Source organism: Galleria mellonella, unplaced genomic scaffold, assembly GCF_026898425.1.
Source record: "Galleria mellonella isolate WM207_F2 unplaced genomic scaffold, CSIRO_AGI_GalMel_v1 utg57, whole genome shotgun sequence".
NCBI classification, from domain to species: Eukaryota; Metazoa; Arthropoda; class Insecta; order Lepidoptera; family Pyralidae; genus Galleria; species Galleria mellonella.
Window position 1 is genome coordinate 7,165,012 of NW_026442119.1, and position 19,822 is coordinate 7,184,833.

Below are 19,822 nucleotides of genomic sequence, written 5' to 3' on the forward strand. Positions count from 1 at the left end.
CACATATTATATAGATAGAAATACCGAACAGTGACACCGTGTCAGGTGAAGCTCTCAATGTGCTAGTTTCTAGTGCCAATATCGGATCAGTTTATTCACGGTTTTATTGCTCTTGGGCCAAACATCAAGGTATTATAGTCATCTTTTGCGTTTTATTTGTATCAACTGAGAAAGATCGAATCGTCAACTTTATTATTGTTATATGTTATGGTGAATTATTAATTTTAGGTTTGAAATTTGAACCAGGTGCCTTTAATTCTAAAATCAGAAAATGTTCAGGGCCAGCGAGTCTTTATTTATTATAGGATAATAAATATATATTAATATAATTAATCTTAATGATTTTTAATTGGTTTATTGTCAAATATTTCATTCCATTAGACGTAATGTATAACTTAATACTGCATAAATTCTTATCTCTACCTGTCCCATTAAAGATTCGGCATTAAGATGTAGTATTACATTTTGTTGTTAAATAAATATAAGTTTGGAATTGATTAAAGATTACAATAATTGTTACAAATAATAAATATTGAGGAGCAATAAGTTCTCGTAAATCCACCTCTTTATTTCATTTCGTTACGCTTACGGGGATTAGGTTAGTTAATTCAGACTTTTTGTAGTATTGAAGACTTTCTTATTGTTCAGGATAAGATTATTTAGTGATATTAGAAATAGCTAAAATAATACTATTATGTCATTCATTTTGTTTGTTTGTAATGAATAACACTGCAAATTAAAGAAATCAGAAAACTTATAAACTGTAAATATTTGCATAGGTGACTTTATGTTGCCAAGCAGAACTTCTTAAGGCTTATCTTATCTATTGTTTGCATATAGGGTTTACCTGCAGGTATTACTGCAGAATAGTATTTATTAATTTTATAATTAAATATTTCCTTATAAAATGAATATTTGATTAATATCTTTAATAAAAGTTAGTCCATTATTTTAAATTTATTCGTAGTTAATTATGCATGTGTATATACACTACGATACTGCAAGGATTTCCATATGTTAATATCATTACTTGTAAGTGACCGGCCAATCGGTTTCCGATAACAAGAAGTAAAATGTGTTAATTGGAAGGCTTTTACACTACTTTAAGTGGATTAAATATAGGTTTTATTAAGATAATATAACTAAGTGCCATTATAGAGGGTTTCCTAAGAAAATTATTAATTAGAAGGAAATTCACAAGGAGTAAGCGAATGAGTAATAATAACTGCAAAATCACGTTGCCATTACAGATACTTATCAGTGGGAGAGTTAATCGTGTGCCGGATCATCCATCAACATCTATCTCCCAGTCATCGGGGTTCGCAGATTACGCATTGCTGGAGCTCTAATAGATAGAGAAATTATCGAAGGACAGATTTTCCTAAGAGCGTTTAAACCATAGATACCTACGGTTCTGTTTATACTGGTGCGTGGCAACGTATGCTGTATTCAATTTTCAAAAATAAAATAGTCGATATTACTAAATAATTAGTGTGGCTTTGATTGATTACTAGAATACTTTTAATTTTTACTAAATTTTGAAATCGTTTTAGATATAATTTCTATGGAACCAATGTATAAATTTATTCTTTCAAATAGAGAAAAATCCTAAAGGATTTATAACTAACGAAATTATTAGGTAACAAACTTAAAAAAGTACAATTGAATTGAGAACCTCCTTCTTCTTTAAGTCGGTTGAAAATGAAACTTACTAGATATGTAATTATTATACTAATTAATGTGTTTGTTCACTATGAGAGCATTTTCCAGTCTTACGGTATAAACCTTCTTAATTGAATTTAATGTACAATATCATATAAATTTAAGAGGGTTTACATTCATTAAATAATAATGAATTACGAGTGATTAAGTAATGGTTTATCTATTTTTAGTGGAAAATTTTCTCTTTAATGTTACTAGACTGTCTTCATTTTCTGTATTTCGGAGGATGGCTTAGTGTCAAATCCGTTCACATCTTTTCAGCGTGATTGAGTAACAATTATCTTAAGATATTTAGAAACTTTCACATTGATGGTTTTAATAGAAAGTATCCTATGAGTTGGACGAGCACAAAAGATCATAGAAAGGTCGTAGCGTCACAAGCTTTTCTGCCTGAAAAGAGTCCCTCTTTCAATAATAATAATCTTACGAGATACTACAGTGCCTTGTCTTTATAAAAAAAAAAACATTTAAATCCGTTTCATCTGTTTAATCATAATTGGGTAACACAGATCTAAATCCTGGAGTAATCAAGTAATATTTTTATTTACGAACTTGTAAAATTTATAATACCTAATACTAGTTTTTACCCGCGATTTCGTGGCCGGAATTTGTTAATTGATTGGGATATATGCTTCTTCATCCCAAATAATACCTATCATATACAAAGTTATCTCTTGATACTTTCACAACTCAACCACAAAAAAAGCAAACTTACTTTCACATTTATAATATTAGTAAAGATTATAGTCATATAGGATTAGTGGAAGATTAAAAGATAAAAATAAAAAATTAAGGATTTAGGGCAATTTCGACCTATATCTGTAACACAGTTATGTTGTTGTATTTCAATCCGAAGCCAGTACGATCTCAAAGATCTTAGTTCCTTTAGTAAGGCATCGTATAAGGGAAGCCTTGAATAGGTAATATCACATTAGACATATCTATGTCCCATACATGTGAATAATATATATTCACATGTATGGGCGCCAGTATCACTTTCCATCAGGTTACAGATTGTTTATCACCTTCTACTAAGATTGGTATAGGAAAGTTTCTAGTCAAGGACAGACTACTGTCTAATTTAATTTAAGTTGTACGAACGTAAATATCAAAATAGGTGCACTTACCTTATATTTACGAGTAGTTACTCGTTGATATTAAAAAAAATCTAGATAGCTACCGATATAATCGTCAAGGCTTTCAATATTACTTCGCGCTTTAATGAAAGCTTGTTAAGTCAAGCAAAAAAATTTTAATTTGTGTAATATTTTTCTATGTAAACTTCAATGACATTTACATAATTTATTTATTACTAGCTTTAATCCGCGACATCGTCTGCGTGACTATTATATATTTACTGACTGGAATTAAAAGTAGTCTTCTCCGTCTCATGTAGTACGTTTATACCAAATTCCATAGCGATTGGTTAAGCCGTTAAGGCTCTATAAGTTACCAAATAAACAAACTCATTTTTACATTTATAATATTAGAAAGGATTGTATTAAAATACGTCCATCGTGTGTTAGATTAAATTTACTTATTCGAGAAATGTAAAAATTACTTAAGTGTCTGTTTATAATGCTGATAATATAAAGCAAAGTATGTAGCTATACAAATATTATGTAATAGATAAAACAAAAATATTTTAAAAGTTAAAATAGTCATTGTATGCACCACATAAATGCATCGTGCATTTTATGGAGCGTCCCGTAATACAGGACTATGGGTACTATTTGTATACGAATGTAAATTTAAAGCAAAATGTCATGAGAAAAATTAAGTCCGTGTTAAAAAAAAAAAGTATGTTGTAATTATGATTAAATGTGACTAATTTGTATAAAAAACTGATCAAGACCGAATTGAACATGCTTTATTAATATTTCACGCGATATTTTTATCAGAATGGAAATAGTTTTTTATTAACTAAATACCTTATTAAATATTCTTAGTGTGATCTTTTCTTGAAATTGTATGTATTTATAATAAGTTTACTACTATAATCTTTTAGAAGAAACAATAAAAAAATCTATCTATTTGTCTATTAAACTATAAATTATTTTGAAAATAACTTTCAAGAAATATGCATGTTGCGAATTTAACTATTCGCAATTTCCCAAGATATATTATGTAACTGCTACGAATTACGACAGTAATTATTTATTTTATTATTAGCTATCTAGGCAGCGATTCTGACATGTTCATTACTTTGAAATAGATTATGAGATGAACATAAAGATGCAATGTTCATTGAATTAATGTAAGACAGATCGTGTTCTATTTACAAAGGTAAATATAAATAATTTTCTTTTCTCGTTTTCTCGTCTTATATATTTGAAACTATAAATAATACATAGCAGATTACTAATAATAATTTTCTATTCTTTCCTCATGAAAGAAAAGAAAATTGGTTTATTTATTAGTAATCTGTCGTAAAAATATCGTAGATGAAATAAATTGCTTATGCAATTTCCCCTTTATTGAGTGGTATTTTTTATGAAATTGCCAAAAAAGTCGATAAGTAAGTTTGCTTGAATTCCGGTAATACGATTTATTTGAAATTTGTACCTGTATTGTATGAAAAAACTTTAAGAAAGCATATAGGCTACTTCTAAATATATATAGTATATTAGAATACAGTACTTATAACTAAAATTCTGGATTAGAAAAATATTATTCACGGAATCTATAGAATACACTCTAAAGTTTCTGTGAATAATATTTTTTAGAATTAATCTTTGTAATACATTGGATGATGTTCAGCATATGATATCCGAATGTATGAAATACAAAACACAAAGGGAAGTATTGATACAGAAATATAGACAGGAGATTGGTTTATTTTCAAATATACATTCCGGAATGGCAAAATCTTTAATTACTATATTTTTGTATCAATAATTCCCTTTATTAAAATAAACTACTAAGATATTATGTATTATTTATTTATGTATTAATGTTTTAAGTATGTGAGGTATTTTCTAAGATTTGTGTACGATGAGGCTGACATATCCTTATAGAATAAAAGCCTCTAAATAAAAAAGATAAAAAAAATCTTTACTAATAACAGTGATTTTATCATTACTAAATTAATATGCAACAAACACAAGTGCAAACAATTTTAATTGTAAAAATATATATAATTATCAGTACAAAATTGACTAATGTATCACGTACTTGTACTTTTAAAAAATATATATGAGGGTATATATTTTTTAAAACTATCACCTTCTTTTTATAATCCCATAGTTTCTACCACAGTTTAACTACAATTTAAAAATGTATGTTGAATGAAGATGAAATATCGAGTACGAATTTAAATCAGGAAAAATATAAGGGCAATCTGCGTATTTTTGTGTATGAATTTCGCTTACTCCAAATGTACAAAAGTCTTGTTATTTTATATAAAAGTATCCAATTAATATTCAAGAGCAGTAGTTCCCAAACTTTTGAGGCTTTTCATTCAAATGATAATAAATAATGGCAGTGCACTTAATTTGAGGAAGCTTGTGAGTAAAATCGGTAATAAAAATTCATTTAATACGAATGCGAGTTGCTTCGTAGAATACTCATAAAGATGTTCATGTGGTTCATTTAAACGTAATAGCAAATGTCACTGATTCGTGGAAAGCTGCTGACTTTTCCACGGAAGCTACATTAGCGTTGTTCAAGAGCGTTGTAGCTTAATGGGCTCTTATTATTTACAATTTAAAAGTTCTTCTTGTTGAGACTACTAATACTAATTTTGCAATTTTCACTAAAAGGCTACGTCCTTAACTAAATCTAATAATCCGTTGTATGTTGGCTCTACAGTCACACATTTGATTCGTAATTCCAGTGATTGTGTTCATTCAAATATTTAGTCTAAATGCATAAATATTTTAATGGAAAATATAGCTTTGATAGTACCTAAGCTTATAATTTGTATTTCATAATATATTTTAAGCAATATTTGAATGGCAATGTTGATTACTTTTTTAATCAACGCCCACAACAACTTTATTTTTAAACTAATAATATTTGAGCTTGTAAATAAATCCTTATCGGCAAGTAATTGGCAATTCAATATACTGTTTTATCCAGTTGCCTCTAGCAAGTATAAATTGTGACGCCCGTTATACTGCTGTAAAAGCATTTTAGCAGAATATTAAATCAACAAATCACGCTGTGTGCTTAAGTAGAGTTTATTTAGGACTGCAAGTACTTAGATTTAGGCATATTTCAACCTTCAGTAAACAGAGATCTTGGGTTTTATATTTCGTGAGATATTATTAGCAGTTTAGTTTATAAAAGCTTGTCCGCATGGACATAACAAACAATAATATTCTTAAAATATGTATAAACAACGTGAAAGTTAAAAATTTCCTAAATTAACTAAATAATGAATGCTCTGAAATTGCGTCAGATATTATATATATCTGACGATGACGATGATATCTGACGCAGTCTCAGAACATAAGAAACAGTGGATGGTATATGCTCTGTTTCTACCTAAGGCGATTAATTATTTTTTTATTTGGATTCATCTAATTATATTCTTGTAATTGTGTTATGATATGTATCGTTATTGTTTTTAATAAGCAAGTCAATTATGGTTAAGCGCTTCTTGTTATGAAAATTTGGTAATATAGGCCCTTAAGTATTTATTTATTTATATTAAATTTAGAATTGATTGCCCTGTCTATAAGGTTTATTTTTATTCATTGATAAATAAATAATAATTATACTAGACCACAAAAACAGGAAGAAATAATGAGATTAAGTTTCACGGATTCAGAATTCTTTATTGCAATATTTTATTAATAAAAGTTTTATTGAAATGAAAAGGCTGTGAAGACATAATATGTTAAAGTTTCAACACTGGATTAATTAAGCTTTATCATATTAGTATTGTCATTTAATGATGTAAATGGTGAAGAAAAATAAAACATAAAAAGAGCAGTGCCCTTTTTTACTAACATGTATAAGAAAGAAAAATTTGATTACTAAACGGCAAAGTCGATTATTAGGTATAAAGGTAAAATTATAAATTAGTATAATATTTTTATCGCCGTGTGATCCTGGCATAGAATAGACCATCCATTTCTTTCTTGTGGGTGTTCTAAGAGTTGACTAAGGGAGGGTGAGGGATGGACAACATCGTCCCTCTTAAAACATCTCTAAAAGCCGAGCTGCGGTTGCCAACCTGCCTGCAAAGTGTGGTAACTACTGATAAACTATCACTTATGGCGGAGGCTTACATATATTAAGCAGTGGACAGTTAATGGCTGAAATAATAATAAAAGAAAATATAATATTATTGCGCAATGATTTTAAATTCGAAATTCTACTAAGTGCCAACAATCAACACCCCTAATATCTACTTAAAGTACTATTTAAAGTCGATACTTATCTGAATCACTGAGACTAAAATAGCATTCTCTTTTTCGTTCGCAATCGATTCTAGATGGTCTTCTTTTAGTTTATTTTTAACTACTGATTTAATATTCCTTATCAACCTAAGGAAATTCTGAATTCGCTTGTACTTTTCATAGTATTTTTCTTTTCAATTTAACTAATAATAATAATTTAAATTCAAATTATTATTGATTTCTAAAAATGAGAAAAATAGTTGTATCTTTGTTCGTGTGTATGCTATTAAAATAATATATTTTATTATTACTAATTTAATATTTATTTATTAATAACTAATTTAAATGCATTTTTCAATAAATAAGCTATTATAAGATTTTTTGCTGTAATATGTAAGTCTTAGTAAAAAAACTTATAAACTCCTTTCTCATAAAATATATATTGATTTTGTTTTGTTTAAAAAGTAATCGAAGTAAGAACCTATTAATCATGTATATTAAGTTAAAAATATGCATTTTTATTAAACAAACACTGAAATAAAAATCGTAATATATTATAGAAAATCTACAAAACATATATTTTTAGTAATTTTACCTATCATCTGTGTTATCCAAAATTGCTAATGGGTCTAAATTGTTGCTAAACTATGTAAATGTCATTCTTAAATATTTTAAATGTATGAAGTCAATTTATTGTAGTTATTTAACAACAGATTGTATTATAAGTATTATTATTTATATTATTTTTAAAAATTATATTTTTTTTTATCCGATGTCTACATAAACGCTCCCTGAAGAAACTTTCGGATGTAATCGAAAGAATTTCGGAAACGACAAAAACACAGTGAGTTCATTAATTTCCCGTTATATATGCATATAGACATTATTATTTATTGTAAGTATTTAAGACTATTAGAAATGAACATAATATATCTTTATATAAAATTAGCAACTAACTCAATAACTGGATTTGATAAATAAGGCATACTTATTTGATATAATACCTAAAGGTACAAGTTTTTACTTTTTTATATTAACTTCATGAAAAAAAAAATATTTTATTTGTTTATTTATGGATAACATAATACTATTCTGTTTGCAGATAAATACGCAGATTTTGATTAATATGATCTGATAACTTTTTCTGGTAACTGAAGTACCTACACAAATTAATAAGAGGTTTAGGAGTCGAGATATAATTTAAAGACAAAAACTTTTGCTAACAAAAAAGCTAAAACCTGAAAATAAAAGTATAAAGTGCCAATAAAGAATATTGCTATAAGTGGGTAGCTTTTTGTAACTACAACTTGATTTAATATGAAGAAATTAAAAATTTCATAACCTGAGTAATTTTAATTACAAGTCCCTTTGCGCAGGTTAAATAAATATACATAGAAATAATAGTCTGAGATAACAGCAGAAATAAGGAACTGTTCCGAGCTGGCTACATCCACTGACTACTTGCAAGATATTTTAAGGTTATTTGGTTAGAATTATTTTGTTTAATCCTGCTACAATTAGTATGTATGTGACTACTAACACTTAATGATTGACAACCACTATTACTGCTAGAAGCTTCATAACGTTCCATATTGTCCATCAATCTCCAATCATGCCATTTTGTTCACGCACGTTTTTTTTTAATGGGTGATAATGGAATGGTAACCCCACCCGCGCTCTCGGTATACACCGGCGGGGTACCAGTGAAGGATAATAGATGAGGATGAAGCAAGTCAGTTAGCTCATCGTGACGAATTCAACAAGAATTGTTCACGATGGTTTCCAGGGGGAACCACGTGGAGATCGACCTAATAGGGTATATTGCTAACAATAGGGGCGTCAATTTCAATTCCTAACAAACCCTTTCCCCTCGTTCACGCACGTTAGGCGCCCAAACTACAAATGTACCAAGCAGTTAACATTAGGCTCCGAGCAGCAATCTTATAATTTACCTGAAGATGTTAGATTTAGAGTTGAAACACATGTCGCGAAATGAGACAGTCAGATTATCAGTCACTTTGATTCTTCAACGTAGAACCTCATTTACGATTCAGTAACACAGTGAAATTCTAAGCACGATCCTCTTGAGTTATTTTGAGATTTTGTATACGGTTAACAGTGTAGGACTAGATTATTTATTTTTATGGTAGGACGATGTGTTGGTTCTACTACTACTCGTATTGTATAAGTCATCACTGAGACTAGATTGGTTGCTGTCATCAGTTTATCGTACATTTTACTCCTCCGATGCTCACATCGCCCACATACATACTTATGTACGACGTACAATATACATACGAGTATTTATTGTAACTAATAAACAATATTGGATATAGAATAGAACACTGTGCTACTACCGTCACTAAATTCTTGTAAAAAATAGAACAAAGTAATAAGGATGACAGAACGTTATAGTTTGGTATTTAATAAAGACAATGGCCCACTCCCACTAAAATAACGGGGAGATTCAATTATATTTCATTAATAAAGGCTCGATCATTGAAATACGGGAACAAGAAGACGCGAAACTCTTCATTCGCAACTCATCAATCAACAAAATATTGCCAATCATTGTTTTAAAACTTTTCCTTTGAACTATTATCTGTCAGATATTGTAATAGGTATGTAGCTTACATTAATCTTCAATGTAAATTAAATAAATCATGCTATATTCTATAGAATTTCCCCTACGGACAGGTATTATCTCTACATTTTTTCTTAGAGAATCAGCTTTAAATATGTCCCTAAAGGTAAAGAAATTCAGAGCAATCTCTGATATAATAAGCGATCAAGCAGATTAATTCTTGAAAGTGGCAATTTAAGAGCTGTAATACAAGCGTCAAAATATAATTTGGAAAATTCTATAATTGTCAAATTTGATTAAATGCAATTGAATACATGAGCAACCGCTTCTTTCTGACAGTCGATAAATGCACACAGATTTACTGATCTCACTAAAATAATTAGACGCTGTTGTTATGAGGTTAAAGATGTTATGAAAGTGTAACGAGCTAGTAGTAGTAGATTGTATGATGTCATTCCATTAATATATGGAACAGGTCAGATGTCTTTTGTTTCCATATAAATGCAGCGAATACGATGATCAAAAGTTTTAATTAAAAAGCTGTATACCTATACAGGAAGTATATACTTGCACATATATAATAGATACAAAAGAGACAAATGCGAATGTAATAATCTTACTATGTTTGTTGTTGCGATAATTATAGGTAGGTAAGTAATGAGGTTTAATATAGATAATAATTTTCAATTATTTTATTAAAAAAAAAATACTGTCCGAAAATATTAAAATACATTGAAATCAATCAAATATTTTAAATTTTATTTATGCATAATATTTTAACAATTTATAATTTTGAACTTTTATAATATGCAGGGAATTAATATTAATTTCAATAATGGTATATTTATATAAAATATTAATTTGTTTCGCTTGATCTAGCGATTCTTTTAGACGTTGTTACAGCATAATAAAATAAAAAAGTTCAAACGCAGGAAATAGGTTGAATATTGTCTGATGGAGGGTAACCGGACCGGAAAAAGGATTTTATTTTAAACATTTCAACAATAACTACGTAGATAGAGCGGGATAATAGACAGATCAATAGAAATGTCATAGAGAACCGTCATCCCATAAAATCGAACTCACTATTTGTCCTGTTTCTTTACACACGGTTTTCAAAGTAGAAAAGAGAAATTGCTTTTAGATACTAACCATTCCTTTTACAGGGTGAAGATTGTAAAAAAGTCATCGGCACAAACTAGGTAGCGATAAACACTGCAAGTTCCTCTTTTTTATTGGTAGTTATGTCAATACTAAACTACATGATGTTATAGTATTTTGTTATTGATAATATACCTCCTTCTCCATTAAGTATTGTTAAAATAAAAATGTGGAAGGATCAGGAATTGAAATTTATGCTAAGTTAATTAGGCTCTACTTAACTGTTAATTTTATCGTTTATTTCGAATAGTACCCCTATTCTTGATCTAATAAAAAAATCTATAAAAATGTAATAAGTTCGACTATAATTAAAATAAATAAATGTAAGGGTTAAACCCTTTTAAAACATATAATAATATAAATAGCGTGAGTTAAAGAGAGAACAGTATATTTTTATTCAGTTTAAAAGAAATAAATCTTATTGTATCCAGCAATATTGCAGCTGAAATAGTTAAAATTATACAAATATCTATAAATAAATTTGTTAAATTTAAAACTCAATTACTCAGCTCTGATATTACTTGTAACAAAAGTTATCAATCATAAATGTTTAATTAAAATTCGAGCGGTACTGCACTATAAAGTTACATTAAAAGTAACGATGGCCGTACAAAGTTATTCCCTTATGTACCTTTTATGTATAAAAAAATTTAAGTATAGAAATTGTATTGTACAATTTAAGTTTTACTTAAGTATATTTTTAATTACTGCAGTGCTGTTTATAATTAAATATTTAGCGATAACCGGCACTAAATGTTATTGGCATATTGACAGAATACTCGTACACGGTACAAGGATCATCAACTCACTGTCAATTAGTTGAAATACTGAAATAATATAAGTACTTTTTAACTATAATTTTTAATAAAAAACAAAGTAAATATTATTCTACTGAAATGTATGATGAAAGGTATTTTTTAGAAGTGTTTGTTTAAAAACTGTATTTAACAAGAAAATATACATGAAAATGATGTTAGAGATTTTAGAACTAACGGTTGGTATAAATAAATTATTATATAAAACATATCTGTTTTTAGATTCACAATAATTATTTTTTCTTTTTTCAATACACATACCTATAAGTCGTTAGCACAGTAAATGTAGAAATAACTTTTACAAAGTTTGTTTTGTTTTTATAGACAGTAGTTACAGTTAGGTAGGGCAGTAACAACAAAATGCACTATAGGTACACTTTTGTGTCAACTGTTAATTAGATAAAACTAACAAGTTCAGTTAACAGAAGTTTATTTATAACGATATATTTTTTGTTATAATAGGAGCAAGTCAAAGCCATTAGTTTGAACAATAAAATTTAAGTCGCTGTTTTGCCAAACATATTTATAGATAAAAATGGACACGGCGGCGCTCGGTCCACTTGCCTGAAGAACAATTGAGTTTATATATGTATATATTTGTGAGCGAAACCAATTTGCAAGAAATTCGAAGTTTGAAATCGTTCTCATTTTCTTCTCTCGCAAGCGAATACTTACATACTATAAAGATGTTCATCATGAAGGCTATCCCTTCATACTTGTGAGTGTCGAATTAGGCGACTAAGGGAACTTAATGATCGAGAGATAGGCAATAGCGTCTCGCGCCACACACATCGCCAATGCCTAACTGCGGTTGCCAATTCGCTTGTTAAGCATGGCGACTACTGGCAAACCCCCTGCAGTAGGGGGGGAAGGGATTGTTAGTAATGGAGACTGAGAATCCCATTGCTAGCAATATACCCAACCAGGTCGACCTCCACGCGGTTCCCCCTGGAAACTATCATGGTTAATTCCTGATGAATTCATCATGATGGGCTAACTGGCCTGTTTTCATTCTCATCTATCACCCTTCACTGGTGCTCCGCCAGCGTATCCCGTTAGCGCAGGCGGGGTTACCATACCATTTTCACCCATCAAAAAACAAAAAAAAACCCCTGCAGTAAAGGGACACCTATTTTCGGCAGTGAACAGTCAACAGCTGATATGATGATGATCCATTGTTTTGGTAAACATATTGTTGGTATATTTTTGTTTGATGTTTGTTATAGTATATTATTTCTTACTCATATGTTACGTGATGGCAACGTTAATCTAATATCAATATTGATAATCATTTCTACAAGAGATACTTAGGATTTGTGTCCATGTTAGTCCTATATTAACTTACTATGACAGAAGTCGATATTCTCTTATAGGAATCGAAACTTATATCTACATTTATAATACTATATACGCAAAATCAAGTCGTCGCATCACGTTTTTAATATTGGTATGGAATACGATGACATTCTTTTTATACTTAGATACTGATTTATATCTTTGATGCCTCTCATATTATAGGTGTTGCCTTCTGAATATTACGCGATGTTCCGTCGTAGACAATCTGCGGTATTGGATAGAGAAGTCTGCGCCATTTGTAGCAACATGCTCACCAAATTTGTTTTATAGATACACCAGATACATCGGAAACACGAGGCTGTAATAAATCATACGTACGCGTGGCAGCATTTATGTGGATTCACGCGCACCCTCTAGTAAAGTTATTTCCTGTAATTATATACTTTTGCACTCGTATGTTCAGTGTCACATAAGCAACTTTAGAAAATGAAGTTAATTTCATTTCTAACTTGATTTTCTTTATTTGCCACTGTACAGTGACTTATATTATACGTTACCTAAAATTTTATCAAACTCTGTTAGACAAACAATAAACAATAAAATTGGATATAGATAATTCAGAGAAAAATACATAGATCAAGATAAACTAGATACAACCTTTATTTTTGTAAATATTTTATAGTGCAATTTTTATTACTACTACTGTTGGCTATTAACTTATCCTTGTTTTAAGATATTTTTGACGTATAATAATCTTTAGTGAATTTTTAAAATATTATCACGTAATACGAATTCTCATTTTTGAAAGAATTGTCTTATTTAATTTACTTTCGTATAAAATTATTTATTGATACTTTATTTAATAAATTTAAATTTTTTGATTGTTTAAGCTGTTTTTTTTTGTGCAGCTTTCTATTATTTTTTGTAAGTATCAGTGATACGATCGTGTTAGGCTGTATTGTAGCTGTTTTTAATTTTTATTATAATATTTACAGTTTCGTTGACATAAACATAGCTCTTAAGAAAACTCCACAAAAAATCCAACGGCGTTAAATCACACGATCTTCGCGGCCAGTTGACGTCGCTGTAACATGATATATTGCGTCCTCTGAACTTTTATCGCTAAACAATCTAACGTTATATCGGATATAAGGCAAGTTGCGACTACTTGCACCATCTTCCTTAAACCACAAGTCTTCCGCATAAATATCTTTAATTTCGCTCCAAAAAATAACATATCACCATGAAACTAAAGCACGTACTCTTGACTATTATAATTTGATTATCATGTTACGATTATACTTAGAAAGTGGGTATGGAAATCAGCGTAAACTTCATGAAAGAAATGAATAATTGATAACACTATATTTTGTACTTCAAGTGGTATAATAAAGTTTAAATGAATATTATAATTATATACATATAATAACTTTTATGATTTGGATAACATAAGAATACTGATACTCTATAAACTATAATCAAAACAGTAAGTTCTGATTATAGTTAATTGATGTCATTCCTAATTTGTGTCTTTGCTTATTTACTCAATAAACTGTTATAATTATCAACATTCAACGCGACGTAGAGTTCTATTAAATAAATGTCACTCGTTTCAGAATTTGCATGGTAGGTATGAATTGTATAATATGAAACAGCATAAGGTGTAATCATATTCGTCATAAGTAGATACTCTGTTTGGTACGCAATTAATATTTATTATTCAGAACTATTTTAAGCCTCATGCGAAGTCTATAAATAAGTATTAAATCGTTACGGAGCTTGTATTTTTAGATTTGTTCATAAAAGAATATAATTTGCACTTACCGTGTGTATAAAGAGGCGGCACTCGATATTTAACAGCGGCTGTGCACGCTATGGCACCTGTGCCACCGCCGAGTTGTAGGCCGTGTGATAACACTTGAACGATGGTTCCGACGACTGTGATAGTCCACCCCCATCCACCCTCAGGGTAGTACCGGCGAGCTAAGGTCAGAGCGGCGCGGGCGCGCAAAGCCGCCGCCGTCTCCGCACCCACCGTGGCACCAGCACTTGCACACCTATCACATCACACACTATACTTAAATACCCACTAATTATAAAAAGAACTCATCTATTGATCGTGTATAATACGTTTCAATAGAAAAGTTCAATTTATAAACACATCTCTTACGTGATACACTTCACTAACCGGCGGAACTGAGTCACTTCTCTTGCTGCCTCATAGCCTACACTTTTAGAGCGACCGCGTTCTCCATACTTTTTACTGCTGTCCGAAGGTTGGAGTCTATTAGCACTAGCACCGCATGTACATAGTAAATCTTCGGCGCGTAGTCTAGGTACTGGTCGATATTTCGGCATATAACGTTCTTGACAATCGCACTCTTGAGTTTTCCATGGTAGTAAACGTTGCAATAATGTTCTTCTTCGCACCATTCTGGTTCCGCACTCAATATTCGCTTGGCCCGTGTCCAGAGGAAATGAGGAGCTACGATCGACCTCCTGTGAACTGACCCCGACTTGCCGATTATCATAAGTGATTTTCCTCCGCACGCTCTTTTTGTATGCAAAAGCGGGAATGTAATTGTGCGTAATGGACTCTTTTCTGTTGGCTCCACGGTTCGCTGGTTCATTTCTAGTAGGAAAACCATTTTTTATTTTCTTGATGTCTGTATGAAGAGACTTCCAAGTGGCTACAACTTGGTCGCGGTTAGAAGGTTCGTTGAAATTTGGAACTGTGACAGAGTCAGGTATTTTCGGAGGCTGTGTTCGAGTGTTGCTCTCTGCCGGAACAGGTGCTTCTCTGAGTCGCGTGGGTAAGCTGTCACACCGGCGGAGCGTCATTGTCATTCTTTGCTGGTCTCATTTTTAAATACATGCGTTTGAAAATTGTTCACATATCTTTAAATTCACTCGCCTTTACCTGTAATTAAAAATAAAAAATGTTACAGCCAGCATACACGATTATAATAATATTTCTCTATTTCCGTTCCAATTTAATTTGGATTCTAACTCAACTGTTTGAATCTAAGTCGAGGAAAATCTGAAGTATATAATCTATAATACAATAATATTGCGAATCTGTCTTGATTATTTGACAGGTTTACTAATCCTCGTAAAATTTGGCGTATATTAATATTTGGTGTGAAGAAGGACATAGGCTACTTTTTATTCCGGTCATGCGAACGAATACGTAAACAGAGCTCGTCGAATCATAGACACATTAGTTTGTCTACGCAATAAGAGCCACATATAGCTAATAATAAATATCTTAAAATTTTGGGATAGTTGTACGCTATTGTATTAATGACAACTATATTTTAAAATTATAAATATTACCTTAAGTGAACTAAACTGTGTTTTACGTTTGATTAATTAAAAATTGAGAAAAGTTAATTTAGATTTGTATGAAATATTCAAGAGATACAACGTTATGCAAATAAGAAGATTTCGGATAATGTTAGCTGTAAACTGCGAGCTCACACGTATATCCACAGAGATTTGCCGATGTTAAATATTTGTGCAAATGAAGCAGAAGTAATTCCTTTGAATTGAAGCGAGTTACTCGTAGGGATCCAAACGTAATGTCAACAGGTATTATATTATTATGATATTATTGTGATTGAAAAAAAATTTAATCGGGTTCAATTTTGAAAAATGGTTAAATGTAATACAATAGAATATGATTTTTATTTTATTTTCTACAAAATATTATAAAATGTGAAAGTTTGTAAAGGTATTTTCAAGTCAAATACAAAAAAACAAATACGATATGTCACGTACCTATCTACTATTTTTCTATAAAATAATTTACCTATAAAAATATTAAATATTATTAAAAATACTTTTTTTTTTTATTTTGAGATTGGAAGCGGTCACAGAATGTCATTTGTTATAACAAATGGCATTCTGTGACTGTGAATAATTATACTTAATTCAAGTTATAATTTTATACTTAATACTTTTAACATAACTATTTACTTTTTAAAATTACAATTGTATTACTATTTTCAAATTAGTTGTATAAATTCAATAAAGACACATTAATAGTATAAAGTTACCCAGATCAGATAAGACCATGGGAAAAAAAAACGATGCTCAGTTTCACGAAATCAGGAGAAAGTAAATTTATTTTCTTTCTAAGATTATGGTTAATAAGTTTCCGTCTGTCAGAGGTAAGTAGTCGTATCACTTTGCTAAGCAAGAAAGAGTGATCCCAACTTAGTTGGTGATAGTGATCAGACATACAAGACTCAGGGTCGTCTCTCAAAATAGATCCGTTTTAAATCTCACTGTACAAACTTTAATTGCTGATTTGCTTCTAGATTCCTTGTGAAAGATTTATATACTGACCAATTGATTTAACAAACGTCTGGTCTCTCTCGATATGTTTACAAGTTAGTTTTATTAGTGAATTTGATTGCGATTGTTATTTTTATTTACTGACACCATTTTCCGAATCTACAGTTTTCGAATATATAACGATTAAAATAAGTTTTATAATATTTTGAAATTTGTTTTAAAAAATTTAAAAGATAAAATTAGTATAGAAGATAAACTAAAGTAAAGCTCACCGATTCATAGATTACAAATAGAATTATCAAATATAAGTATAAAACTTCAGTCGAATTTAAATATGCTTTTTAAAGTAGATTGAAAAAATGCTATATTTAATATTAAAACAAAACAGTATAATAAATTTTGAAACACTTAAAGTTTTCTCATGTGTTGAAGTAGAAGTTCATCGTAAAAAGACAACTAAGTATTATGCGGGCTGTCTACGAACAAACTTTGCCGATCACATAGATTTTATTTGTCAACAACTAAATTTATTATAAAAGTGTAACGACATCAGTTACTTGACAATGGTATCAGATAACCAGCATTTTCGAGACACACAAGATAAAAATATAATAATTAATGGAATAGAAACTATCTGCTATAGGTATTAAGACTAAAAATGTGGTTTTAAATACAGAACTTTTCAGACATCATTCGGTCTAGTTAGCTATTCATAGTCAGTAGTTACATGTGGGATTTCTTTTGTGAAATTGCGTTTTTGTAGACAATAGGATTTTCAATTAATTTGGGTATTCTGAGAATAATATAGCGACCTATCTGTCTTTTATAGCAAAAATCTCTATCTTTTACTTAGCAAATAATGACGTGACTAATAAATTAATCTTACTGATACAAAATAATCTGTACAATACGTGAGCATATGTATAGTTGGCTAGTATCTGTTTACATTACATTCCCTTTACGATTTGGGTGATTTCTTAGTCATTTCATTGGATTCTCATAACAATAATTATTTCTCTGATTTAGAGAAAATTTAAACACATTCGATTTGCTAAATAACTGTTATTATAATCAAACGAAAGGCTTGCAGTAATCGAAAACTACGTGGATTAATTAACTCCAATTACACAGAATTCAAAAAGTCATACTGAACTCGGTATGTGTATTATCTAATATTGTCTAAAATATTAGATAATTCCGTTCTAGTAATACCATTTTTTTATATAATTGACACATATTTTAAAATAAATAAAGCATTATTATACGTTTGCCCCAGATCTAATATTTACAATCTTTCTTTTCAGCAAGGCATTCATTCTTCATTAATTAGAAGGAATGCATGAAAAAAACATGATAATGACAAGTGTACATTTCATGAAATAACGCGTGTCTAGCGTGCACGTTTGCCGCCCATCAAACGAGTTAATCTAATTAAAAAGTTGGCAACACCGAAGTCTGTTTTCTTGTTGACATTTTTAAAGAGTTTCAATTCCTCAATTCGTAAGACGATTTAATATCACATTGCATAGATTATAATTATGAATGAAAACTACATTTTAATGATAGTAATTGTTATCAACATTATAGAAATTACAAGTTATACTTGGCATTATAATACAATAAACGCAAAATAAAATTAAAAATATTATTATTTTAAAAATGTGTTTATCTACTCTATGGTAGAAAGCAACAGATCGTGGAGTACTGCAGTTTAATTGTACAAGAGGAAAACATTTTTATAGTGTGGCCTAAAGCAGTATTATCATATACTTTTTAATCTATATTCAACGAACGTTTTGCGCTGGGACTAAGGACACACAAATTCCGAAGTAGAACGTGTAGACAAATTGATGGTCATCTTACGTCCAACGGATAGAACTATGGATAAGGGATGTCACTGTAGTATAGTTTAAAATGTGAGTACAAATTTGTACTAATATCTATATTTATAATATCTATATCTGTAATAAATCTTACTAATATATATATATATATATATATTATATATATATATATATATATATATATATATATATATATATATATATATATATATATATATATATATATATATATATATATATATATATATATATATATATATATATATATATATATATATATAATTTTTTCTTGAAGGTTTAATTTCATATCTAGTGTATATTTAATCTAGGTATATATGACATATTATTTAAAATAAGTTACGAACTCAAAAAATCCACGCGTACACTATTGCGAGCATAAGCTAGTGTGAAATACTTAATGTTAAATACTTGTTGTATTAAACAACTCCTTGCCTTCAAATGCCCATTCCGTAATGTCTTTTTAAGCCATCGTGATATTATCCTCTTTTATTTACGGGATGGAGGGTTCGCGTGCAGAACAAGTGTTGTATGAGCGGTCAAGGTACCGGCGTAGCGTAATGAACGTGATTCACGCACGAGCGACGCAGGTATTGCAATTGCATTAAATATATGGGCATAGAAGTATTTCGTAAGATACAAAACGTGCATAAATCGATACGATCGATTGATACGTCTTTTGTATAAGGAGCAATATCTAAACTATATTATAAAATGTATTATCAAGACAAATAT

The 19,822-nt window shown here is 29.8% G+C and overlaps 1 protein-coding gene across 1 annotated transcript in view; it reads right to left on the bottom strand.

The window, feature by feature from the left end:
• LOC113509606 (monocarboxylate transporter 10-like) overlaps nt 1-19,822 on the bottom strand; it is a 146,213-nt gene that overhangs the window by 104,498 nt on the left and 21,893 nt on the right. The window contains exons 2-3 of the mRNA XM_031910723.2: nt 15,115-15,846; nt 14,751-14,983 (exon numbers count right to left, since the gene is read on the bottom strand). Coding sequence (XP_031766583.2) covers nt 14,751-14,983; nt 15,115-15,773 — 892 coding nt within the window. The 5' untranslated portion in view covers nt 15,774-15,846. The remainder of the gene's footprint in view (nt 1-14,750; nt 14,984-15,114; nt 15,847-19,822) is intronic.